At 43.1% G+C, this 27,756-nt stretch overlaps 1 protein-coding gene across 3 annotated transcripts in view; it reads right to left on the bottom strand.

The window, feature by feature from the left end:
- LOC109866782 (LHFPL tetraspan subfamily member 6 protein-like) overlaps positions 1 to 27,096 on the bottom strand; it is a 38,335-nt gene extending 11,239 nt beyond the window's left edge. Inside the window, exons 1-3 of one of the 3 annotated variants that reach the window (XM_031802060.1) lie at positions 19,914 to 20,191; positions 19,316 to 19,341; positions 10,334 to 10,889 (exon numbers count right to left, since the gene is read on the bottom strand). In XM_031802060.1, coding sequence (XP_031657920.1) covers positions 10,334 to 10,718 — 385 coding nt within the window. In that variant the 5' untranslated portion in view covers positions 10,719 to 10,889; positions 19,316 to 19,341; positions 19,914 to 20,191. Of the gene's footprint in view, positions 1 to 10,333; positions 10,890 to 19,315; positions 19,342 to 19,913; positions 20,192 to 26,830 lie in introns of those variants that run through there. The other 2 variants (XM_031802061.1, XM_020455617.2) reach the window with 2 other exon arrangements.
- Between the last annotated feature and the right edge of the window lie 660 nt (positions 27,097 to 27,756).

Genomic DNA, 27,756 nt, shown 5'->3' with positions numbered 1-27,756 from the left:
AGCTGCTAAGTCTGGTAAAATGTGGGGCGGGGGTGTTTGTCTATTTGTCAATAACTGCTGGAGCGTGATGTCTAATATTTAAATACTTAAGTCTCGAGGTATTGCTCACCTGAGGTAGAATACCTCATGATAAGCTGTGGAACACATTATCAACCAAGAAAGTTCACATGTATATTATTCGTAGCTGTCTATTTACCACCACAAACCGATGCTGGCACTAAGACCACAATCAATGAGCTGTATAAGGCCATAAGCAAACTAGAAAATGCTATTCCAGAAGCAGGGCTCCTAGTAGCCAGGGACTTTAATGCAGGCAAACTTAAATCCTTTTTACCTAAAATGTCACATGTGCAACCAGAGGGGGGAAAAAATATACAAAAATAATAAAAACTCTAGACCACCGTTACTCACACAGAGACGCATACAAAGCTCTCCCTCGCCCTCCATTTGGCAAATATGACCATAATTATATACTCCTGATTCCTGAATACAAGCAAAAACTAAAGCAGGAAGTAACAGTGACTCACTCAGTACAGAAGTGGTCATATGAAGCGGATGCTACGCTACAGGACAGTTGTGCTAGCACAGACTGGAATATGTTCCGGGATTCATCCAACAGCATTGAGTGTACCACCTCAGTCACCAGCTTCATTAATAAGTCCATTGACGACGTCGTCCCCACAGTGACCGTACATACATTTCCCGACCAGAAGCCATGGATTACAGGCAACATCCGCATCGAAGTAAAGGCTAGAGCTGCCGCTTTCAAGGAGCGGTATACTAATCTGGTAGCGTAAAAGAAATACCGCTATGCCCTCAGTAGAACCATGAAACAGGACAAGCGTCAGTACAAGACTAAGGCTGAATCCTACTACACCGGCTCTTGACACTCGAACGTGGCAGGGCTTGTAAACTATTACGAACCACAAAGGGAAACCCAGCCACGAGCTGCCCAGTGATGCAACCTACCAGACGAGCTAAATGCCTTTTATGCTCACTTTGAGGCAAGCAACACTGAAGCATGCACGAGAGCACCAGCTCAGTTCCGGATGACTGTGTGATTACGCTCTCCGCAGCTGATGTGAGCAAGACCTTTAAAAACAGGTCAACATTCACAAAGCCTCAGGGACAGATGGATTACCAGGACGTGTACTCAAAGCATGTGTGGACACACTGGCAAGTTTTTTCACTGACATTTTCAACCTCTCCCTGAGTCTGTAATACCTTCATGTTTCAAACAGACCACCATAGTCCCTGTGGCCAAGAAAGCAAAGGTAACCTGCCTAAAAGATTACCGCCCCGTAGCACTCACGTTGGTAGCCATGAAGTCCTTTAAAAAGGCTGGTCATGGCTCATATCAACACCCTAGACCCACTCCAATTCACAAACCGCCCCAACAGATCCACAGATGACTCAATTGCACTCCACACTGCCCTTTCCCACCTGGACAAAAGAAACACCTACGTGAGAATGCTATTCATTGACTACAACTCACCGTTTAACACCATAGTGCCCTCAAAGCTCATCACTAAGCTAAGGACCCTGGGACTAAACACCTCCCTCTGCAACTGGATCCTGTACATCCTGGATGGGCCACTCCCAGGTGGTAAGAGTAGGCAACACCACAGCTGCCACGCTGATTCACAACACTGGAGCCCCTCAGGGGTGCATGCTTGGCCCACTACTGTACTCCCTGTTCACCCACGACTGCGTGGCCAAGCATGCCTTCAACACCATCATCAAGTTTGCTGATGACAACAGTGGTAGGCCTGATCGTGGACAACAATGAGACTATAGGGATGAGGTCAGTGACCTGGTGGTGTTGTGCCAGGACAACCTCTCAATGTGAGCAAGGCAAAAAGGAGCTGATCATGGACTATAGTAAAATGAGGGTCGAACAGGCCACCATTAACATCAATGGGACTGAAGTGGAGCGAGAGTTAAGTTCCCTGGTGTCTGCATCACCAACAAACTATCATCAGAACTGCAACACTGCTGGGTTTTTCACACTCGACAGTTTCCAGTGTGTATCAAGAATGGTCCAACACCCAAAGGACATCCAGCCAACTTGACACAAGTGCAGGAAGCGTTGGAGTCAACATGGGCCAGCATCCCTGTGGAACACTTCCGACACCTTGTAGACTCCATGCCTCTGCTCTTCCATAACAATCATCCAATATTCCCTGCATGGTCAGGGGAGTTCAGTGAAGGAGAGGCGATGGACACAAACAGGATCGGGGGAGTGTCACCACACCACTGCAGCTGGGTTACAGTGTTGTGGTAACATATACAGTATAAGAACAGGGAGACCTAGTTAGCAATCTGTAATGCAGAGTGAAAAAGAAAGAAAGAAAAAGATTGGTGTAAAAAAAAAAAAAAAAAGTTAATTTCAGTGACATGATATTGCGTCTGTTCATGTTGTGGAAAGTTATTGGTTCTCTTTATTTATGATCATGATTCGACTTAAGCATGCAATATGTAGCTGACAAGTTACAGCTTCATATGTTGATTGTAAGATCAACGTTCAGTCCATTATAATTTCGCTTGGAGGAGAAAGTCTTGAGCTGCACAAGCACGGCACATGTAATAAAAGAGGAGCGACTAAGAAAAAGTGAGTGGTTGACTTATGTTTGTAGGTTTGAGAGTGAGTGGTTGACTTATGGTTGTAGGTTTGAGAGTGAGTGAGGGGTATAAATTGTGTGGGATTATAACGACTGCAAAAGAAGAGCTTTAGAGGAATCAGAAGTGGGAGAAGCAACAATAGGAAGACACAGAGCAAGTGTGTGCCATGTTTGTGTTAACGTCTGCGTTGTTTGTGGTGACTGTGTGGGTTCAGAGCCATATGTTCTGCCAGGTTGTCATGGTGGCACCATTCCATTTGGCCTTCTAGAGCACCTAAACCAATGGCCACACAGAACAGCACAGTAGTCGACCGTCCCACCCCTACACCACCTACAGAACCCTGACCACACAGTAAAGAACAGCAGACAGCCACCAACCCAGCAGTTATAACCAAGGAGAAGAAAACATCTACCCGGGTTGGCTTCTAAACTCAGGACAGTATGTGCAGCAGCAGTGTTGACAGACAGGCAGGCAAGTAGACTCACAGGCAGATAGACAAGATGAACATTAGGAAATAGGCAATTTACAGCTGTTAATTATGCATCGAACCTGCTCTGCATATTTAACCACCTGACCGAGAGTCAGTGATTTACTTACTACAGATTGGATATGTATCCATGTCTAAATTACTGTTCTACTGTGTGTGTGTGCCTGCGAGTGTGTGTTTGGGGACAGGATTATGAATGATGTCTGAGACTAACCTCGCTTTCTGAGACTAATTTTGGCAGCTAGTGATCAACTGACGTAAAATGTTGTCTGTATCTGTAAGCTATAATGAAAGCCAATTAATTTTCCGTAGGCGGTTGGTCAGACGAGGCAATACCTCTGTCACGTCTGTGAGGCTGGAGAACAAAGGAGACCGTTGCAGAGCTTTCAAAGGTCTCTGGGCTGCATCCAGCCTGCCTGTAGTGCCCCTGAACTCAACAGGCTGGCACCAATTTTGTACACATTTGTCATTCTCTCTGGAATGAACCCTTTTACTGTGTATTTTACTTGTTAAGATTGTTCTAAACTTCAAGTTGTGATGTTTGTTTTACTATCTACAAAAAACTGGAATTTATGCAAATTGTGATGATGCAATATAAGAAAATCTGAGAATCTCCCATTTCCATGATTGCTACAAGTTGGCCTCATTGGTGATGTTTTCATATAAAGACTTGATAAAAGGGTGGATTGGAATCTAAACCTTGGGTATTTGTGTTGCGGTGATATTTTCAAACAGTAATGCTACAGTAATTAAGCTCAGGAATGTGGGTATTAGCAAATGCAAGATGTTGTCTGTGGGATATGTTCAGATTAAACAGATCCACAATGGCTAAATCACAGGGATATAAAAACCTGTAATGGAAGATCTTATCATCACAGCAGATCCGTTTGTTCTTGCCAGCTGAACTGCAAAGCTGAATATTTTCTGGATGTGGTATTGTGAGTGTACCCATAGCTACATCAGCTTTCCTTGCACACATTAATGAATTGACAAGATCTCACGTCAGATAGTGAAAATGAGAGCAAGCCAACCAACCAGACCAGCATACTGAAGCTCACCCTAAACACTTGAGCATGGCCTGCCCTCACTTCCTCACAGCTTAGGAAGCAAAAAAAAGAGAGAAACAAATCACAGCAAAATATCTACTTACTTCAAACCAAAATAGACAGTTATGTAGAATATTTTGTATAACAAAAATACACTTTTTTTTCCAAAGCAGAATCCACATTAATACTAAGTGCATATTTATATACATTTTTCATCGAAAAAATATTTTGGGGAGAATACACACAATATAGCACTATGTGCACATTCAGATGGTAGCTGGTTTCTGTATTACAGTTCTAATGACTTATACCACATGACCTATAAGGTCAAGATCACTCCACCCTCTGAGGATACCATAAATCATAGTTGGTGGCAGCATCACGCTGTGGAGATGTTTTTCAGTGGCAGGGACTGGGAGACTAGTCAGGTATGAAGGAAAGACGAACGGCGCAAAGTAGAGAGATCCTTGATGAAAACCTGCTCTGGAGCAGTCAGCACCTCAAACTGGGGTGAAGGTTCACCTTCCAACAGTACAACAACCCTAAGCACACAGCCTAGACAACACAGAAGTGGCTTCGGGACAAGTCTCTGAATGTACTTGAGTGGTCCAGCCAGAACCCGAACTCGATTCAACATCTCTGGAAAGACCTTTAAATAGCTGTGCAGCAGGACTCCCCATCCAACCTGACAGAGCTTGAGAGGATATGCAGAGAAGAATAGGAGAAACACCCCAAATACAGGTGTGCTGAGCTTGTAGCGTCATACCAAAGAAGACTCGAGGCTGCAATCGCTGGCAAAGGTGTTTCCACAAAGTATTGAGTATGCACTGTAATGTATTAAGAACAAGTTGATTGACAACATCATGAAAGATTGGAAGAATTGAATAAATCACCTTTGGGCTATGATAAAAAAAATATTCCTCTTGGTTCAAAATGACCCCAGTCGGTAGTTTGAACATTAATGCATAGGGTCAGCATACGCAGCTCTTCTTTGCCTAGCTTGAAGTAACTTCATTCGAGCCGACTTCATATTTTGCGCATGCTTATTGCCTAGACATGTGTGGGTATTGCCCTGGGGTAAACTGTGTACATTTGGGTGTCTCCATAACTTGGTGGGCCCTTTGAACTGAACAAAGCTAGATAGTGAGCAAAAAAACAACATGTTACCTGATAAATGGACACTTTTGCACCTGAAACAATTTTCCAAGTTTAAATAACATAACACCTCGTTTGCAACATCAGAGTGGAAGAGTAACGGTGGGTGGCGAGAATGAGAAGGAAAGGAATTGTATTCTTTCTGAAGTGGATCGGGAGAACCGAGTGGTTGCAATTTGCAAACGACCAGGGGACCTAGAGAAAGTGAGTTCCCACATTTCACATTCTACTGACAATTCAAGGTTGAATGACATTTGAATCACATATTGTTCAGGAGTGGCATGGAAGGGTTCGTAAGGAATTGATGTTGAGTTGAAACCGTATCTTAGCACATTGATAATGATGACCGCTGGTTTGGGATATAGCCTGGCTATTGATAAAGCATCATCTCGTCATGTTGAAAAGGTGTGTGTCCAGTAGGAGAGTGGTATTGTTTTTCTGACTACTTCATGACAGAATACATCCAAATGTCCATCGACTCGGCGCTTGTTCGAGGTCAATACGGCTGTGTACTCGCCTCACGGACAAATAACAGGCAAGAGCACCTGTCAAGCTGCACTCAGCTCTGCTCACCCTGTTATATAGACAAACAGGACATTTGAATTACACGGTGGAGAGGGTCAATTAACCAAACACTGGCACTGGAAACATTTGATCCGTTGCCACAGCACATTGGGCATATAAATTATTTAAACTATTTCCTCGAATAGGCTATTAGGCCTTGTATAAAAAATAAATACAAATAAATGATCTATAGCTTTTACTATAGCTATTCCTGGGATTTCACAAAAAAAAGAAATGGCCTATTGCAGAGAGGCTTGCATAGTCTATAGCCCGGGGGTAGGGAACACTGTTCCTGAAGTGCCACAGGTCCTGCAGGATTTTGTTCCAACTAGGCACCACACCTGAGCTACAGAGCTAATTGATCAGTTCAGTGATTGACTGAATTCAACACACCTGGTCTTCCAGGTTGGTTACCAGGGCTGCCTACCCTTGACATAGCCAGTTGTGCAAGGGAACATCTGGAAGAGAGTCTTGTGATGTGTAGCCAAAGTAAGAAGTTAAAAATGAGCTAGATATTTGGGATAAATATCAATATTTGCCAGTCAAAATGCAAGAAACATAGTGAACAGATTATGAAATGGCAGTGCGTTCCTCCAGGTGCGTGGTCCCCGGGCACTCAAAGCTCTACTATTGATTAGACCTAGGGCTAGGTTTTTTTAATCTGGGTTATAACAATGATGAATGTATTATTGTTGTCAAGTGAGTACGCAATTATTGTCCATAGGCTGTATAATGCAGTGATATAGGCTAATTTGAGTAACCGCTCAAACATCCTGTTTTGTATCATGCCGAATGAACTACATAGGCCGACAACCTAGGCCTGATTATGCAACCATTTGGATCAGTTTGGGTCTGTTCGACATTTAAATTTTTTTTTTTTTTTAAATCCAGAAAGGTACATTAGCAGGCCACTCATATGATGTATTCTGTCTGGCTGTAGCCCAGTGTTAAGATTGACATATGAAAATAAGGGCTTCTCCTTTCCAACTCCCTGCCTGTTCTTAATGCTGTAGACTATTTTACGTTCAGCAAGCAAGAGGAAGTGTGCATCTCTCGTCCAATAGGATATTAGTAGACTAAAGAAAATATGTCTAAATAAGTGTCCAACAAACTTTAGCATTTTCCTGGAATTTTCCTGGAAGACAGACAGGCTCGAGATGTAGCCTTATAGCCTAGAAGAGTGTGCATATAAGGACATAATTTACAAGCTCAATGTTAGGCTTAATACTGCAGTGAATGTATCCAGTCTATTTTAAACAGTGAAATTATTAATATTTTTTTATCAGATAAGGAAATCATAGCTAGCCTACACTATGTGCACTCCCGAGGCTGCGCTGAGCCTGCTCCCTCCCGGTCCCCAGGTACCAGCTGAAAAGCTACCCTATTGTTCCAGGTTTTTATTCCCAAGAAATGTATCCTACCTAGGCTACAATAACACATTGTACTGAAGAATATTATTGTTTGTAGCCTACAAGGTCAAGGCACAGCAGGCCAGTAATATGGTGTATTTGTTCAGGATGTATCAGCAAACAAAAACACGCCAATATAGGGATTTCTAGTTGCATTATCAGCGAGATAGCGGAGGAAGTTGTATCCATAGTTCCCGCGTTTGACTTCCTTGCTTTAAAAGCGTTTAAAATGAGGTGGATAGGTTTCTTCTTGTGGAAGAAATACGACAGTTTACTCCCCACCTCATTTTCAAACAACTAGAAATCCCTATATTAGCATGTTTCTTAGCTGATTCATCCTGAAAAAAATGCCCAATCAGGCAGGCTATATGCTGTAATGCATAGGCTGTCATTTGCATGGAATAAAATTGACTTTTTAGAGCTACTCTGAGTGTATTTGTGAGTAAATCTGGCCTCAACGCACATCACTGGCATGTGATGTGAGAACCAGTGCATGGACCATAGAATAGAATTTCGAAAAGACCAGAGAACAGAATTTAGGATGACAAACAGTCTCCCAGCAGCAACTTCAATTTTCACTGAGGTGTGAATTTCCTTGAATACAATAATGGCAGCAGAGCACCAAAAGCCTGCTTCCCCCTCTCAAAGGATGAGGCCTCACACCACTATGCAGAGGCCATCAAAGTACAGTTACCCGCTGTCAAGAGAGAGGGTATTAACCCAGAACACTGGACATTTAGGACACCAGGACAGACTGTGTCAACCTGTACAAGTCTGGAACAGTAATGTGAAGGGAAACCTCAGACCTTTATTTTCAGCAGGCTTTTCACAGGATCAGAGAGAGAGAGTGCTACCTATCCCCCCAATAGAATCCCCATACTTTAATGACGACAGTTTCTACAACCTAGAGGGGAGATCAACCATCTCCAGACCCAGGGACATGTACCAGTCTGTGGTGATCTAAATGCAAAAACTGGACAAGAACCTGACACTCTGTAAACAGTGGTATAGAAACCTACCTGGGAGGTGACAGCATTTCCTCCCCAATATGTCACAACTATGAAAAAATAAAAACGGTCACAACTCCTGCAGCTCTGTCGCACGATGGGTCTGTACATCGTCAATGGTAGGCGTCGAGGGGACTCCTACGGTAGGTACACCTATAGCTCATCTCTTTGCCTTAGTACTGTAGACTACTTTATCACCGACCACAACTCAGTCTCTCAGGGCGTTCACATTTAGCCAACGAACACCCCTATCAGACCACAATACTATATAGTAATAAATATATAAACTATAATAATCACAATCTACTTGAACAGAGCAATACTTATGAAGCATCAAAGCCGAAAACAAACTGCATGCTGCTAAGAAATGCTATAGATGGAAGGAGGGTATTGTAGAAGCCTACCAAAAAATTATTGGCCAACAACAAATCCAATTCCTCCTAGACAACTTCCTGGGCAAAATATTTCATTGTAATAGTTAAGGTGTAAACTTAGCAGTAGGAAGCATGAACAGTATATTTGACCTAACAGCTAACATATCAAATTGAAATTCAAGCATAAAACCTAAGAAAACTAAACAATGCCAAATGGTAGAAAGAGGAGGAAGGCAAGCGCTGCTAAGGTACATAATAGTACATTTTGGTAGATAGAAGGTGCCTTTTGGTAAAAGGGGTAAATTGGTCATCAAAAAGAAGGGAGGACCAAGGCACTCTTCATATAATTAATTATTCGTACGGCAAGTTCAATAGAAACAACTTTTTTTTTTACCGGCGCGTTTCGGTTGCATGGCCTTCGTCAGGGAGTACAAAAAAAAAAAGAAAGACAATGTCCTCTTTTGAACAGCTTTTCCAATTAGCCCTAATTGAAAGAGGGAGTGGTTACAAAATTGATTGGACACACCTAGTAAGCAATACTATACAGGTTAAAATGTGAAATACTGTAGCTGTCTTATCATAAAAATACAACTCCAAGCTAGAAGTATCAGAACACTAAAAGGTAGTTCGAACCTTAAATATGACTGGGAGAAATGTCAAGAATAAGAAAGCTAAATAGTCCATAGTACACTAGAACACAGCAAAACATGAACAGCAGTCTAAATTGAGCAAAATGTCCACTAGATGACAGAAAATGGACCCATCATGACCCTATAGGAAGGGAGAGAAATCCATATCTTCATTTAAACCTGGGTACTTAGTGGCCTGTAGTTTGTAAATCCAAACACTTTCCCTTTGGTTTAATTGTTTAAGATGGTCCCCTTTTCTAATAGAGGCCAGAATATGATCAATACCCCCCCCCCCCAAAAAAAAAAGATTTCATACATTTTGAAGGCTGAAACAACTAAATGTGGAATAAATCAAGGGATATGAATACTTTGATGGCACTGTATGTACCAAAGACATGTTAAATCAGCTTTGTGTTTTTCTTCCATGTGTAATAAAAAAAAGGCTATGTTTTGTACAACGGCACAATCATTATTTAAATTATATCTTTTTTTTAAGAGCAGATCATGACTGCCGGTGTGACATTAATACTGTCACCTCAACACTCCAGGGTTCCTCCAGAAACACATTGCTACATTGAACCATTAAAGGATCCACCAAGAACCCCTCAACTAACTGAAGGTGCAAATATGACCCATTAACTGGCAATGGCTCCTTGAGGATCTCCAGGGTTTCTTGAGTCGACACTAATTCTAAGAGGGTACTCATTCTTTCAGCAAAACAAAAAAATCCCATGACTGAAATTCATGTTAACCTCCCCTTTCATGTAAAAAAAAGTAATGACCATCATGCTTTTAGGGAAAGATTAACATTTTGTACATGTACTTAACTACTAGTTTGATGAATTCCAGTCCTTTTACATTTTAAAATGTAACAAAAACCTATTTGGAGAACTTTAACCCGCCTTCATCCATCCATCCATCTATCCCCGACCCACCCACCCACCCATTCCTCCACCAATCCATCCATCGTTCCATCACTATCCAATTTTCAAATCACTTAAAAAGCAACAGCAGGCTGTGACTTGATGATTTTAACTTACCCCCAAAAAACTGTATGCCCCCAGCCACGCGTCCAATGGTCCTGGAGATGAGATCAGACAAACAGAATCCCATGAGGGCCGTGAGTGCCACCAGGAGCAACAGGCCACAGCCCAACCCGATTATCACCGTACAAATCCTCCATTCCAGACTAGGGATGCCCTGGAACGAGGCGTAGCGTCCACACTGCTCCAGCATCACCGTGGCCTGGCGAGCCTCATCACGCACCGGGTACGAGCACCTCCGGAAGGTCCCGAAGGAGACCGGTTTACCCATCTGGGACCCTAGGAGCCAGTAGGGCATGAAGAAACCCACGCAAGAGGCTGCCGCACACAGGAAGGAGAGCAGGGCCCACACCACGCCCACACTTGTTAGGCTAGAAGCCATATCTCAGAATCTCAGTGACCAGCCACAACCACCCAATTTGTACTTTTTTTTTTTCCTTCAAAGAAGTTTATTGCTTTTTATATGGACATCAGCAGCTCTGTTGTTGATGGATAATATCCAGGTTAACACCAGCAGTGTTCCTCGTCCCACCTCTTCTCTGTGTGGTGATCCCTGGTGAGAAAGCAAAAGATTGAGAGAAAAGAAATGGAGTTGGTGAAAGAGTGAGAGGGAAAGAGAGAACGAGAGAGAGAGAGAGAAGAGAGAAGACAGTTGAATATTTGAGGTTCAGACAGGAATGACAACTGTACTGCCACTGGATACATGCAGGCCCACGGTGTCCGGTTTGGAGCGTGAAGTAATGAACTCTGCTGGTCGAATACTGCGTAGCAACCGAGCAGTGCCAAAAGCCCTGGTCTGCCCTAGAAAATATTTGTAAATAAATTAAGATCACCCGAACAATTTTGGGCTCTAAAATTAGTTCATTATGATTAAATTCAATCCCCACTGAATTATTTTAACATTCGCTACAAATGTAGATTAATAAATAGGGATCCATTAAGAACTACAACATTTGTTGTCACACGGGACCGCGTGCTGACAGGCCAACCAGATATGAATTGTATCAGCTTTAACATTTTAAGTAACGCCCCCGCAAAGACAATATAATTTCCCAGTGAGAGGCTAGTTAAGGATCATATCACCTCCACCCACACAGACATTGTCGTGAAGAAGCTGCAACAGCGCCTTTTCAACCTAAGGAAGCTGAATACATTTGGCTTGGCCCCTAAGACCCTCGTACAGATGCACCATTAAGAGCATCCTGTCAGGCTGTATCGCCGCCTGGTACGGCAACTGCACCGCCCGCAACCGCAGGGCACTCCAGAGGGTGGTGCGGTCTGCCCAACGCATCACCGGGGGCACACTGCCTGCCCTACAGGACACCTACAGCACCCGATGTCAAAGAAATGCCAAAACGATCACCAAGGACATCAACCACCCGAGCCACAGCCTGTTCACCCCGATATCATCCAGAAGGCGAGGTCAGTACAGGTGCATCAAAGCTGGGACCGAGAGACTGAAAAACAGCTTTAATCTGAAGGCCATCAGACTGTGAAATAGCCATCGCTAGCCGGCCTCCTCCCAGTACCCTGCCCTGAACTTAGTCACCGTCACTAGCTGGCTACCACCCAGCTACTCAACCCTGCACCTTAGAGGCTGATGTCCTACGTACATAGAATCACTGGTCACTTTAATGTTTACATAGTGTTTTAGTGTTTTACTCATTTCCTACTCTTCCATCCTACATATTCTACAGATAGAATATTTAGTATATCCGCATACTGTCCATAATGTGTATAAATCATCACGTGTATATATATTTATACTCCGGAAACCAACATTGATCGTCCTAATATTTCTATATTTCTTAATTCCATCCTTTAACTTTTAGATCTGTGTGTATTGCTGTGAATTGTTAGGTATTACTGCACTGCTGGAGCTAGGAACACAAGCAATTTGCTGCACCCACAATATCATCTGCTAAATATGTGTATGTGACCAATACAACTTGATTTGATTTGCATTGCCATTTCGATGTAAATGTAGAGTTACCACCCATGACTGCATTTGTTAGTGACAGAGACACGACTGTTGAATTCGTAAATGTTCAGTTCTGGACATAGTAGGTGGTGAACTTGACACTAATGGCGGTAAAAGCAAGAAAGATTGTCCAATGTAAGTAAATTGAACTCAATGTGTCTCACCTTAGATATCTCCCTGGACTCATACGGGAGATTTTGAAAATATATGAAATCAAGGACATGTCTACTTCTTATATCTAAATTGATTTGTAATTGTATTTCACCTTTATTTAACCAGGTAGGCTAGTTGAGAACAAGTTCTCATTTACAACTGCGACCTGGCCAAGATAAAGCAAAGCAGTGCATCAAACAACGACACAGAGTTACACATGGAATAAACAAACATACAGTCAATAATATAATAGAAAATGTCTATATACATTGTGTGCAAATGAGGTAGGATAAGGGAGGTAAGGCAATAAATTAGGCCATAGCGGCGAAATAATTACAATATGGCAATTAAACACTGGAGTGATGGATGTGCAGAAGATGAATGTGCAAGTAGAGATGCTGGGGTGCAAAGGATAAAAATAAAAATACAAGTATGGGGATGAGGTAGTTGGATGGGCTATTTACAGATGGCCTATGTACAGGTGCAGTTCTGTGAGCTGCTCTTACAGCTGGTGCTTAAAGTTAGTGAGGGAGATAAAATGTTAGATTTCCGGAATTAATCTAGATAAAGATATACCCTGATATTGATCCCTTTCACCCAATGAGGGGAGGATGAACGGCTCACTGGCCAGACACAGATTTTATTTAATTTTTTTATTTTACCTTTATTTAACTAGGCAAGTCAGTTAAGAACAAATTCTTATTTTCAATGACGGCCTAGGAACAGTGGGTTAACTGCCTGTTCAGGGGCAGAACGACAGATTTGTACCTTGTCAGCTTGGGGGTTTGAACTTGCAACCTTCCGGTTACTAGTCCAACGCTCTAACCACTAGGCTACCCTGCCGCCCCAGATGACAACTTTTCCTGAAAAAAAGAACATGCAGTTGTGAAAAAGTGCTTAAGAACGAGAGGGCTGAAAATCCACCGTACCAAAATGGGCAGTTTAGCACCCCAACAACGGGTGACAAGCACAAGGCAAGACCTTGGTGAGATGGCGAAGGAACCAAACCAGGACACAAACCACAGAGTTAGAAACGGTTGAAGGAATCACAGAGAGGGCCAGTGAACAGAGGCCGATCAGAAAGCATTCAACAGCAGGAAATTACAAAGAGGATATAGTGGCCCAAGAGAGTGAACAAGAACAGCTGGACACAGTTTGACAGTGACACAGACATGGTGCATGAGACAACACTTTCCAGGAGCGGAGAAAGCAAGTTGGAAGCCCTTGCTGCGATCATGTGCAACATGGGGCAAGGTAGATTTGGGACCCATGCCAAAAAATGACATGCACAGCGAAACAACCAAACAGGCAAGAGAGGGAGATAGCGGCAATAATAGAATACCTGAGGAGACTAAAGAAAAGGTAAACAGCAGCAGAGGAAAAAGAGAGTGCAGAGCTACAAGGGACTACAAGACACACTATGACAGCAACGATGCAGCCTGAGGTGTGCTGAAAACCACTGCAGGAACACGAGGGAGAGAGCTCAGAGAAGGGCAGAAATGTAACCCCTACAAGTTCAAACAAACAAACTACTAGGGGACAAGAAGAGTAGAAGACTGCAATTCCCCAAGAGGTAGGTGGAAGACCACCTGAAGAAAACATACAGCGACCCACTCCAAGAACAGGATTTGGAAGAATACAACTTCTCAACCCTCCCGAACACCAGGAGGAATTTGACATGATGGAACCTAGACTGATAGAAGTGAAAGACATCAGGAAGGCACGGGCAGAGTCAGCACCAGGACTAGGACTAGGAGGGATCCCATACCAAGTGTACAAGAACTGCCCAAGACTTCCAACAAGGCTCTGTAAGCTGTTGAGGGTTGTGTGGAAGAAGGAAAGAGGCAGAGGGCTTGAAGTCAGCAGAGGGATGATTCATCCCAAAGGAGGAGTCCACACAAATCTCACAGCTTCTCTCTTGAATGTGGAGGGAAATATTTTCTTTGCCATCGTAGGAAGAAGAATGACCAAGTTCATGCTGGACAACAAGTACCAGGATACATCAGTGCAGAAGGGAGGAATCCTGGGAATATAAGGGTGCCTAGAACACACAAGCGCACTAACACTGATCATCACAGAGGCATTAGAGAACAAAGGAAGCCTACAAGTAGCTGTCCTGTGGCTTGATCTTTCAAATTAAATCACATTTTATTTGTCACTTTTTTCATAAACAACAGGTGTTGACTAACAATGCAGTGACAGAACTGGTCAGGAGCCCGCAACATGGCTGCTATCCACTACATTGCCATCTGTACCAACACATGTGGCATTGTTTGTAACTTCTTTTTTAAACTTCTTTTGTACCCAATGTTGCTGCTACCGTCTCTTATGACCAAAAATAACATCAGAACAGCGATTACTCACCAGGAACTGGCAGAAACTTTTTTCCCCCCAATTTTTCCCGTCTGACGAGCTTGACGTGAAGGACATACTGCTTTCCCCGGAACCGGTGCAAATCCCCATCATTTGCGTGAAGAGAAGACGGAGAAAAAGAGGACGAAGGAAGATTAAACTACCAACAGGGCATAAAAAATTGTAATATCTTATGCTTCACGTGGTTGAACGATGACGCATCAGCAGGATAGAACAGCGGAGTCTGGTAAGACAAGGGGGGCAGACTATCTATATTTGTAAACAGCTGGTGCACGATATCTAAGGAAGTGTCTAGGTTTTGCTCGACTTATCATAGAGTTTCTCATGATAAGCTGTGGACCACACTATCACCTAGAGAGTTTTCATCTGTATTTATCAAAGCTTTCTACATACCACCACAGACAGATGCTGGCACTAAGACCGCACTCAATGAGCTGAAATCCGCGATAAGCAAACAGGAAAATGCACATCCAGAGGCGGTGCTCCTAGTGGCCGGGGACATGAATGCAGGGAAAATAAATCAGTTAACAAATTTCTATCAGCATGTTAAATGTGCAACTAGAGGGGGAAAAAAACTCTACCACCAACTCTCTCCACACACAGAGACGCATACAAAACTCTCCCTTGCCCTCCATAATTATATCCTCCTGATTCCTGCTTACAAGCAAAAATTAAAGCAGGAAGCACCAGCACTAAAAAAAAGTGCTCAGATCAAAAGCTACAGGACTGTTTTGCTAGCACAGACTAGAATATGTTCCAGGATTTTTCCTTGGAAAAATGAGGAGTATAACACATCAGTCATTGGCTTCACCAATAAGTGCCTCGATGACGTCGTACCCACAGTGACTGTATGTACATACCTTAACCAGAAGCCATGGATTACAGGCAATATCCGCACTGAGCTAAAGGTTAGAGCTGCTTTCAAGGAGCGGGACTCTAACCCGGAAGCTTATAAGAAATCCCGATACGCCCTCTGACCAACCTTCAAATAGGCAAAGCGTCAATACAGGGCTCAGATTGAATCGTACTACACTGGCTGCGACGCTCGTCGGATGAAGCAGGGCTTGTAAACCATTACAGACTATAAAAGGAAGCACAGCCAAGAGCTGCCCAGTTACACGAGCCTACCAGACGAGCAAAGGTACTTCTATGCTCGCGTCGAGGCAAATAACACTGAAACAAGCATGAGCATTAGCTGTTCCGGACGACTGTGTGATCACGCTCTCCTCAGGCGAGTAAAACCTTTAAACAGGTCAACATTCACAAGGCCAGACGGATTACCAGGATGTGAGGAGCTGACCAACTGGCAAGTGTCTTCACTGATATTTTCAACCTCTCCTTGTCCGAGTCTGTAATACCAGCATGTTTTAAGCAGAACACCATAGTGTTCTTGGGCACAGGGACTAAGGTAACCTGCCTAAATGAAGTGCTTTTGAAAGGCTGGTCATGGCTCACATCAACACCATTACCCTAGAAAACCTAGACCCACTCCAATTTGCATGCCGCCCTAACAGATCCACAGATGATCTCTATTGCAGTTCACACCGCCCTTTTCTACCTGGACAAAAGGAACACCTACGTGAGAATGCTATTCATTGACTACAGCTCAGCGTTCAACACCATAGTGCCCTCAAAGCTCATCAATAAGCTAAGGATCCTGGGACTAAACACCTCCCTCTGCAACTGGATCCTGGACTTCCTAACGGGCCACCCCCAGGTGGTAAGGGTAGGTAACAACAAATCCGCCACACTGATCCTCAACACAGGAGCCCCTCATTGGTGCGTGCGCAGTCCCCTCCTGTACATACTGTTCACTCATGACTGCATGGCCAGGCACAATTCCAACACCATCATTAAGTTTGCAGATGACAACAGTGGTAAGCCTGATCAACAACGAGACATCCTATAGGGAGGAGGTCAGAGACCTGGCTGTGTGATGCCAGGACAACAACCTCTCCCTCACCATGATAAAGACAAAGGAGATGATCGTGGACTACAGGAGAAGGAGGACCGAGCACGCCCCCACTCATCGATAGGGCTGTAGTGGAGCAAGTTAAGAGCTTCAATTTCCTTGCTGTCCACATCACCAACAAACTAACATTGTCCAAGCACACCAAGACAGTTGTGAAGAGGGCACAACAAAACCTATTCCCCCTCAGGAGACTGATAAGATTTGGCATGGGTCCTCAGATCCTCAAAAAGTTATACAGCTGTACCATCGAGAGCATCCTGACTGGTTGCATCGATGCCTGGTATGCAACTACACTACAGAGTGTAGTGCGTACAGCCCAGTACATCACTGGGGCCAAACTTCCTGCCATCCAGGACCTATATACCAGGCAATGTCAGAGGAATGCCCTAAAAATGTTCAAAGACACCAGCAACCCTAGTCATAGACTTCTCTCTGCTACCGCACAGCAAGTGGTACCGGAGCACCAAGTCTAGGTCCAAGTGGCTTCTAAACAGCTTCTACCCCCACGCCATGTGACTCCTGAACATATAATCAAATGGCTACCCAGACTAGCCTCTTTTACACTGCTGCTACTCTGTTATCTATGCATAGTCACTTTAATAACTCTCACATTGACTCTGTACCGGTATCCCCTGTGTATAGTCTCACTATTGTTATTTTACTGCTGCTCTCGAATTACTTGTTACTTTTATTTCTTATTCATATTTTTTAAACTTCATTGTTGGTTAGGGGCTTGTAAGTAAGCATTTCACTATAAGGTCTACTACACCAGTTGTATTCGTGTGACTAATACAATTTGATTTGAAATAGGGAACTATAACAACGCAAAAATACCCCGTGCCTTAGAAGTGCTCCTACAGGACGACTTTGACGAGTTCATGATGAGACTCATTGTCGGGGACTACACCCCCAATTTGCAGAGGTTGGAGGTGGGGATTGTCACCAGGTGTACAATATCTGTTCATTTTTGCTGCAGCAATCCATTTCCTTGTGAAGTCAGCTGAAAGACCAAGCAGAGGACCCACCATGAAGTCCAAGGTACGGCAACCAAGATGGATGCTTGAAGATCCGAAAAAAAAAACTCATCACGTGGGCTAGGATGACCTTTAAACCAAGCAAATCACAAAGCCTGGTACTGAAAAAAGGCAAAGTGGACGACAGCAGCGGTTCAAGGTGGAATGGCAGCGAATTCCACCGCTGACAGAAAAACTAGTCATGAGCCTAGGGAAGTGCTTTGACAACTCTGTGACACAGAAAGTGTTGAAAGGCCAACTGACCAGGTGAATGATTGGATGCAGAGGGTGGGAAAAGCCCAGCTGCCCGTTCGAGGCCTGCCGGTGGAATTGCAGGTGACCAAAGCAAGGCAGGTCCTAATGCTACGGGAATGCAAGGACGAGAAAGTAAGGAAAGCTGGGATTGAGGGCCGCACTGGGAGGAAGTGGTCAGCAACATCAGCAATGAAGAGTTGGAAGCAAGACTACACCACAAAGACATTGTCGGAACCGTGGCCTTAGGATGCCTGGGTATTGGCTGTGTGAAACAGGTGTCCTGGACTAGAGCAAGTACATGGAAGAGAAGGGACCTCAGGCTGACGGAGATACGGTACATGGTGGAGGAGGGAGGGAAAACCATTGCAGTTGGGCTGAGGCAGCAGGGCAAGTTGACATGCGGAGAAGGAGCCAGGGAGAGGAAAATAATAAGGGCTGACATCTAGATGATAGGACCAGCAGAATAAAGTTAGTTTTCCGCAGCATGTACGATGTACTCCCAAGCCTGACAAACCTTGTTGTGTGGGTACTAAAACAAGACCCAAACTGCGCTTTGTGTGGAAGATCAGCCAACCTCGAGCACATACTATAATCCTGTAGGAAAGCACTGATGGAAGGTACAGGTGGAGACACGACAAGGTCCTGACAGCAATAACATCCCAGCTGGAGGACACAGCCAAAAAGATCAGGCCAAAACAGAAAGGACCAGGCTGCATCCATTTTGTCAGTAGTGAGGAACAATCAGCTGGCACCCCATGAAAGTTGCAGGCTGACCTCAGAAGACACCTAATCTTCCACCAGAACATCATTAACACATCACTCAGACCAGACCTGCTGATCTGGTTGAGGAGCACAAAGAACACCATCATGCCCGAGCTGACAGATCCATGGGAGGGAGAGGATTGAGGAAGTCTAAGAGTAAGAGAGGAAGCTGTTGAAGTACCAGGTAGTGGACGAATGCAGACAAGTGGTTACCCGTGGAGGTTGGGGCAAGAGGCTTCCCAGGCCAGTCTCAGTGCAAGTCACTAAGTATCTTCAGAGGAAAGGGAGCACAGAGAAATATGATATGTTGCACAATTGGGCAGGAGGCAGAGAGGACATCACAATGGGTGTGGCTGAAGAGGGAGGAGCAGTGGTTAAACCAACCTGGCTCAGATCAGGCCTGATCAACCCGATCGTGTCGGACAGTGTAGTGAGAAGCGCCAAAACACCTAATGAAGAGGGGACCTTACCTGAGGATGAGCAGCATACTCGCTGTCTGCAGGTAAAATATTAGTGTTTAGGTAAATTTTTTAAGTGTTTCACTTTTGCCTTCCACTTTTGACATGAGTATTTTGTGTAGATACATTTTTTATACTACTAAATCCATTTCAACCCCACTTTAACACTACAAAATGAATTAAAAGTCATGGGGTGTGAATACTTTCTGAAGGCAGAATATAGCGCTATTTAATAATGCAAGTAGCAAATCTTGACAAAGTCAATGTGCCCTTCATTTCAAAGGGTGATGAATTTTATGAGATGTAATTAACGTTAATGTAATTAACAAGTAATAATTATAATACATTACTACATAATTATAATACTGCATATGGGCTATACAATTTAGACGAGCTAAGCATTACTAATAATAACCCAAGGCAATCATATCGGATATTATTTTTATGTAATGGCCTGACAAGTCTGCAGTGTTTGATTCCTTATCAGAAGTTGATAAATATGACTATCAGTACCCCTCACGCATAGGCGCTTATTTTCGAGGCTAACAGACATTGTGTTTGGCATTCTGTTCAAGTAATGCAAGGTAAAAACATTTTTTTGAAATCTTACGTTTAAATTCCTCAACGTTATCCCAAACGGCTGATGATAGCTGAATGTAAAAGTTCAATGGAGTTGAAGAGCCGAGCAAAAATAAAGCTCTCCTTTATCGCAAAAATATCCATGACAAACTCCCTCAGTTAGACGTATGGAGTTAGGATAGGGACCCATAACGGAAAACACCTTTATCGTAACATTCGGAATGACGAAGGCTTGATAAAAACAATTCTGTAAGGAGTGGGGGAGAGAGGAACCTTCAATATGCGAATCTCCGCCCATTGGGTTGGTTCAGGTGATATTTATAAACCCTGAATTGCTTATTATGTAATGTCCAATGAGAGGCTTTCAAGCCACTGGCCGCCATATTGGTACTCCCCAGGAAGCGCAGTCCTCAATAGGACTGAAAGGAATTCTAAATTATTTAAATAAAAACAAACGTATTTAGGTATGTATTTGTTGTAGTTTGGAGAGTAACATTAGTACTCTGTAAAAATAAGTACTTTAAGGAATATGTTTTTTTATTTTTATGTATTTAAAATGTTTATGTTTAGTTCACATAATATAAATTAAAAGTGTGCATTAAGGTGTCTGTAAAAGAATATATCTGGCAAAACGAATGTAGACATTAATAAATGCATTTCTATAGCTTCCAAAATCTTTTTTACTACAGAGGAGGTGAATCAAAATGGCTGCATGGTGGCTTCAATACAGCGCCCCTGTATGTATTCTATGGTTAATACATATCAGTCTTTTAAAGTGCGCAAATTCTCTGCCTGGCTGTAATCTAACCACGGAATAGGGGTTTGTAAAACCATGGTGCACATTCTGCTTGGGTAAATACACTGCTACAGATGTAGGATCTTAATTTGACCACCCCATTGCAGGATAACTTTCCTGTAGCCCTGTTTAAAACGTGTAGTGTGTTTGAGGTATAAAAAAGCCTCGGGAAGTTTGTAATTTTCACTTAGAAATATTAGACATGTTTTTGCCTTGAGAAAAATGTATCAACCCCTATAAAATGTCCATTAATTATAATCTACATAATTCACAATTCTTGTTGCTGCAGGATTATTTTTCTGCTGTAGCAAACTGGCTCAAATTAAGATCCTACAGCTGCACTTGTTCTTAGAATAATAATAATAATAATAATAATAAGACCTCTTATAATAACATGTTCTTATGAATTACAAAGAGCCTTCCACTCCCCGCAATAACCATAGTTTTATATTGGCTCAATGAATGCAAAATATTTTTGCAAGCTAACGTTAGAATTTACCTTAAATTGATGTAGCCAAGGTAGTATAAATTAGTATAACTTGCTAGTTTCCAGTGCTTGAAAAAGTACTTAATGACTTGAACAGTGGTGGGAAAAGTACTCAATTGTCATACTTGAGTAAAAGTAAAGATACCTTAATAGAAAATGACTCAACTAAAAGTGAAAGTCACCCAGTAAAATTAGTCAAAGTCAAAAAAGTATTTGGTTTTAAATATACTTGAGTATCAAAAGTAAATGTAATTTCTAAAATGTACAAAAGTAAAAGTACAAGTATAAACCATTTCATATTCCTTATATTAAGCAAACCAGACGGCACAATTTTATTCTTTGTATTTATTGGCGGATGGCCAGGGGCACACCAACACTCAGACATAATTTACAAACAAAGAATTTGTGTTTAGTGAGTCCGCCAGATCAGAGGCAGTAGGGATGACAAGGGATGTTTCTTTATAGCATAACAGTAATTCAATACCAATACAAATTAAACAAGTCTATGAATGTTTGAATGTTCAGTAGGGCTGAGCGAATAGAGTCCAGACGATTAACGGCTAGTAATGCCTCTGCCGAGTCGCTTGATTACTTCCCCACCCCGTGTCTGGAAGAAACTTAACTCAACGCAAAGGACCACAAACCACTGAAGTGAACAGCTGTGAGTATTTGTTTTGCACTAAGGGATTGTGCTGCATAAAGATGTAACAATTCACCGGTCCTTATACTCCCCGATTGAAATGTTGAAGGTAGGAGTGCATCGCTTCACAAACACCAAATATAGTATGCATCTTATTTAAATGACATAATGTTGTCTTTACAAAAAACACCTTGCATCTTACGTGACAGCTTACGCATACTCTCCTCTCCTTCTATCATAGGTTGTCTAGTCAAGCTGCACACTACCCAGCTTTACATGCTGACCAACCTGAGTTTGACAACTTTTTATTTTAGGCTTTATTAGTTTGATAATTTGCCAGGTTATTGTTATCTATGCCCTCTGGAAAGATAGCGCCGGAGGGAATGGCTTCCGTTTTATTGGCTCTTAACCAACCGTGCTATTTTGTTTGTTTTTTCGCATTGTTTGTAACTTATTTTGTACATAATGTTGCTACTACCGTCTCTTATGACTGAAAAGAGCTTCTGGACATCAGAACAGCGATTACACAACTTGAATTGGACAAATCATTTTTCTTTAATGAGTCGGACAAGAGGGATTTACTCCAGACACCCGAACAGGCCCTAATTCCTGTCATTCCGGGGAGAAAGAGACAGAGGTTTCACGGAAGGAGATCGGGGTGCCTGGTGAGGATCCGGTGACGAGTGGCTAATCTGCCTTTGCCATCGGTACTATTGGCCAATGTACAATCTCTGGATAATAAAGTGGACAAATTAAAAGCACGTAAATACTACCAACGGGACATTAAAAACTGTAATATCTTATGTTTCAATGGGTCGTGGCTGAATAACAACATGAAAAACATACAGCTGGTGGGTTATACACTATATCGGCAGGATAGAACAGCAGCCTCTGGTAAGACAAGGTGTGGCAGTCTATGTATATTTCTAAACAACAGCTGGTGCACGAAATCTAAGGACGTCTCGAGGTTTTGCTCGCCTGAGGTAGTATCTCATGATATGCTGTAGACCACACTATCTACCTAGAGAGATTTAATCTGTATTCTTCATAACTGTCAATTTACCACCACAAACCGATACTGGCACTAAGACACGCACTCAATGGGCTGTATACGGCCGTAAGCTGACGGGAAAATGTGACCTTGTTTTAAAACAATATGTGAACAGTGTTAGCTGTGTTGCCACTGCAGACCTTTAATGTTATGTATCAATGCACTGGTATGCATTGGTGTATGATTGAGTAAGCTAACATGCACAAACTACACCTTAGTACATTACAGTATAGCACAATAAAGTACAGTATACATTACTGCATGCTAATTTAATGTACTTTATTATGCTTACAAATTAAAAGACCATTTCAGTATTTAGGACCCTAATCATATAAATGCCATGTTATAGAAGGATGAAGACCCTTTTTTTGAAATATCACTAGGTTTTGAGTAACTTATCTGCAGCAGCAGTTGTCTTCCTGAGCATCTTCCTGGGATGGAAATAGCAACAAAGGCTCCAAAAACACACAAATACCTACTTTTACAAGCTGCAAAGTTCTCGTTACCATGGTGCAGGTCTGTAGATCTTGTAGAAATTAACATCTTGTAATTCTAAACATAATCTGCATTGATCTGTGGCGGTGAGTGTTTGAATGAGGCATTGATGCGAGAAAGCAGTCTTGTTCAGGTCATTTAAATACATCCGGGTACCGCAAGCACACTGATAAAAACACTGGAGTTGCAGTAATTAACATTTACCAAGAGATGGCATCACTGTGCCATAACACTATGCCTTTTATAAAATAGGACCGGAGCTGTCAATTCACTAACTAAACAAACCTAGTCATAATTTCCAACATGAAGACTTGAGCTTTTCTTCACATATCAACTTAACACATTTTGACAGTCTCTTCATTTCCCCCCATTTTTTTATATCTATATGTCTGTCAAAAATGCCTAATGGGAAACCTACAGATGAAGTTTTTTCGGTGGCTGAGATAAGACGCCTGCAGCGTGAAAACACAGGGGGCTTGTCTGCGAGGACTGTGAGTTCCCACACAGGCGTGTCACCTGACACTCTAAGGGGAGTACTGATGGGCGAGGGCGCGGCCGACCTGTAATCCCCTGGCTCTTCGCCCAGTGCCTCATGTGACTTGCTGGGGTTCCGTCCTTTGTCCTGCGACCATCAGGGCCTGCGACAGGTCAACCCTGTCACAACGTTACAGGGATCCATTCACTTTGACCAAGCAGGAGCGTGGTGCAACTTTCTGTACACAGGATCCGAGTCTCCAGAGGCCCGTCCGGTCCCCTGGTAGTGGCTTCATCCGCCCTGAGCTCAGGTAAGTATTTTGCTGATTTGTCGTAGATGAACTTGGAGACCTGTCTTCTGTGATGTAGCTTCACCAGCACGTCTGTCACCACACAGGGCCCCAGGAGAGTGTTGGCTACTGGCAGAGCTGCTAGCCATGCCTTCTGTTGGGGTATTGCGCCACTGCAGGATTGCTTTCCAGGCATCTTTGTCCTTTTTTTGCAGAGGTTCTTTGCGATTTTGACTGCTAACTCCGCCTTCCCATTAGCTTTTGGGTGTCGTGGCGATGAGGTGACTTGCACAAATTCTCATTCTACAGCAAATGTTTGGAACTCATATCCAGAGAATTGGGCTCCATTATCTGAAATTAGACTATCTGGCTGGCCATAGTGGGCAAACTGAGCCTTGCAGCGTTTGATTGTTATCTCTGCTGAGAAGTTGGGGAAGAGGTCAATCTCCCAGAAGTCTGAGTAATGATCAACTACCAGCAGAAAGTCTTTGCCACTGTGCTGGAAGAGATCGAGACTTACCATCTTACCATCAGGCACATTCACTACAGATATTGACATAGTCTTTGATTTCCCTCTGCATTCCTGGCCAATACAGTGTGTCACATGCTTGTCTGTAACAGGCCTCACCCCCTATGTGACTTGAGTGCACGCAGACGCCAACATCTCAGGGTGCAGAGACCAGGGAATAACGACTCTCTGACCCTTCAATATTACTCAGTTTTGAACACTGAGCTCCTCTTTGACTGGCCAATAGACTGGCCAATATTCTCTGACGACTAGAGCATTTTCTAATCTGTTGTCGGGCCAGCCCATCAGAATCACAGACCTCAATTGCCTGGAGGTGCTCGTCCCTGTCTGTGTGCTGTCTGATTTGTATAAGGCGCTGGTCCGTAACGTTGAGGTAGTCAGCCTGGTTGATGTGTTCAACATCCACTTGCTCTGTTTGTAAGCTGCACACTGTGTGTTGTTCAGACATGACACGTGTGTGTGTGCCTGATGCAGTAGCCCTGCTGAGCGTGTCACTCACATACATCTTTGGCCCTGGCTAATACACCACCTTCAGGTTGTAGCTTTGTAGGGCCTGCTCTGCAGTTGTTTCGGGGCATTCAGGAGAGGCTTGCTGAATATAGCAATAAGGGGCTTGTGATCTGTCTCTGCGGTAATATTGTCACGCCCGCACAGGTAGTGGAGGAAGCGTTGGCATGCAAACACAATGCTGAGGCACTCTTTCTCTATCTGGGGTAGTTCTGCTCCGAGTGAGTGCCCTAGAGGCGAATGCCACAGGCTGGCCCTCCTGACAGGTTTTCATGTCAGATGGGAGGTTGCATTGCCAAGACAGCGTTCACTTTCTCAGGATCCGGCTTCAATCCGGTGGAGGACAAGATGTGCCCATGAAAGTGACTCAAATTGCAGTTCCTATGCGTTCCACTAGATGTCAACAGTCTTTAGAAATAGTTTCAGGCTTGTATTCTGATAAATGAGGGAGTAAGACCAGTCTGAATGAGTGGACCCTTGTCGTGTCACAGAGCTTTTTCATGCGCAATCCCAAGAGAGTGCATTTCTTGTTTACCTTTTATATTGACAACGTTATTGTCCGGTTGAAATATTATAGATCATTTAGGCTAAAAACAACCTGAGGATTGATTATAAACATCGTTTGACATGTTTCTGCTGGGCTATGTTCACAAATAATCGTAAGGTATGCTTTCGCCATAAAGCATTTTTAAAATCAGCCACCGTGGTTGGATTCACAAGAAGTTAATCTGTAAAATATGTTTTGTTTTCTGAATTTTTATAATGAGTATTTCTGTATTTGAATTTTGCTCTCTGCAATCTCACTGGATGTTGGCCAGGTGGGACGCTAGAGTGGGACGCTAGAGTGGGACGCTAGAGTGGGACGCTAGTTGGGACGCTAGTTTCAGCTTGGTGCTACTCTGAGTGAGTTTGTCTCTGGGCGCGAGCCTCCTTTTGTCTTTAAGGCTCATAACGTTACACGTGGCCCCCAAATCTAGCTGTGGTCTATTATTAAGTAGTATATTGACAAACCACTTTTTTCCTTGTGCCCCTATGCACTCGCTAGCATATACTGTACAGCCTTAGTGCTGTTGTTGCCTTCATCTGTATTTGTTTCAATTGAGTGCACTTTACCCTCTTTTCTCTTGCTTTTCATGCAGACCATTGCGAAGTGATTAGCTGTACCACAGAATTAGCATATTTTCCCATAGGCTGGGCAGTGTTCTTTTCCCCGTCCATGAGAAATACCATAATATCTGCACGTATTGGGGTTGTCTACTGCAGAGTTGACTGTATTATTAGCAGTAGCTGTGTCAAAGGGGAATTTCTTTACTGGCAATGTAGCATTGACATTGTCAATATGTTGCCTTTCTAGCTCTATGGACCTTATCCGTATATCAGTAAGCTCTGCTGCACAGCATGTCTCCACTGCCAAGACCAGTCCAAGACCAGTCTCAGGTCCCGTTCTCTCAGCAAACGTCTGCGCGTGCCATCATCAGCTATACCAAGCACTATCTTATCTCTGATCAGTTCATCTCTTAAAGCACCATATTCACATGTAGCTGACTTTTCCCCTAGCCTGGTGACGAAGCTGTCAATGGACTCCCGGTCCTCAAGGTTTGCAACAACCGAAAACATAACGCTCGTAGATAACGGCTTAAAGTAATGTTGAAGAGCATCAAGAATAGCTGTTGCGTTACCTTGCTGAGCTGCTGTTAGGTTCAGGATGTGTTTGTATTCGACTCCCATTATAGACCTCAAAGTGACAGCCACTACATCATCGTCCTTTTCCAGAAGTCCTGTTGCATTGTCCTCCTATTCACCTCTAAACGTATCCCAGTTTGTGCTCCAAACTCCACTGAGCTTCATAACGGCTCGAGGGGGAATGTTCGCTGCCATGACTAACCGGTGCTAACAACACTGAATCTAACTGCAAACTAAGCTCAGCCCCAAAAAATGTGGCCCTTTTTCAGGACCCAATTAACTGAACAGATCTTCATTGTAAAGGGTTTAATAAACACTGTTTCCCATGCTTGTTCAATTAACCATAAACAATTAATGAACATGCACCTGTGGAACGGTCGTTAAGACACTAACAGCTTACAGAAGGGAATCCTAATTAGAGCATGACAGACATAGGTTTACCATGTTGAGAAATAAGGTGATCAAAGAAATCAGACGGGCCAAGGCAAACTTTTTTATTAACATAATTGGTGAAGCAAAGGGAAATTCTAAATTGATCTGGGAGAATCTAAAAAAGTTAAAAGGGAAAGACCATAGTAACACTGCAAAAAGACTAGAAATCATGGTGATTAACAATCTAACACAGGATGCAGTCGAAATAGCAATAGCCTTCAATTCCTACTTCATTGACTCTGTCAGGGTACTGACACAGAACCCCTCCGCTGGTTTCTTGGGCTCAGTGCTAGTAAATTATGCTCAACCTGTCTTCATCATAAGGGAGGTTTCTGAGTCAAAGGTGAACAAGGTGATTAGCTCACTAAAGAACTCTAAAGCCAAAGATGTGTTTGGGCTGGACTCTACCTTTCTTAAAACTACAAAGAGTCACTCATTGCCCCCATTACTAAGGTCACCAACACATCTGTTGGTCTGGGTGTGTTTCCAA

This window comes from Oncorhynchus kisutch, linkage group LG22 (assembly GCF_002021735.2).
Source record: "Oncorhynchus kisutch isolate 150728-3 linkage group LG22, Okis_V2, whole genome shotgun sequence".
Classification (NCBI taxonomy): Eukaryota; Metazoa; Chordata; class Actinopteri; order Salmoniformes; family Salmonidae; genus Oncorhynchus; species Oncorhynchus kisutch.
This window is presented reverse-complemented; position numbering and strand designations above follow the sequence as displayed.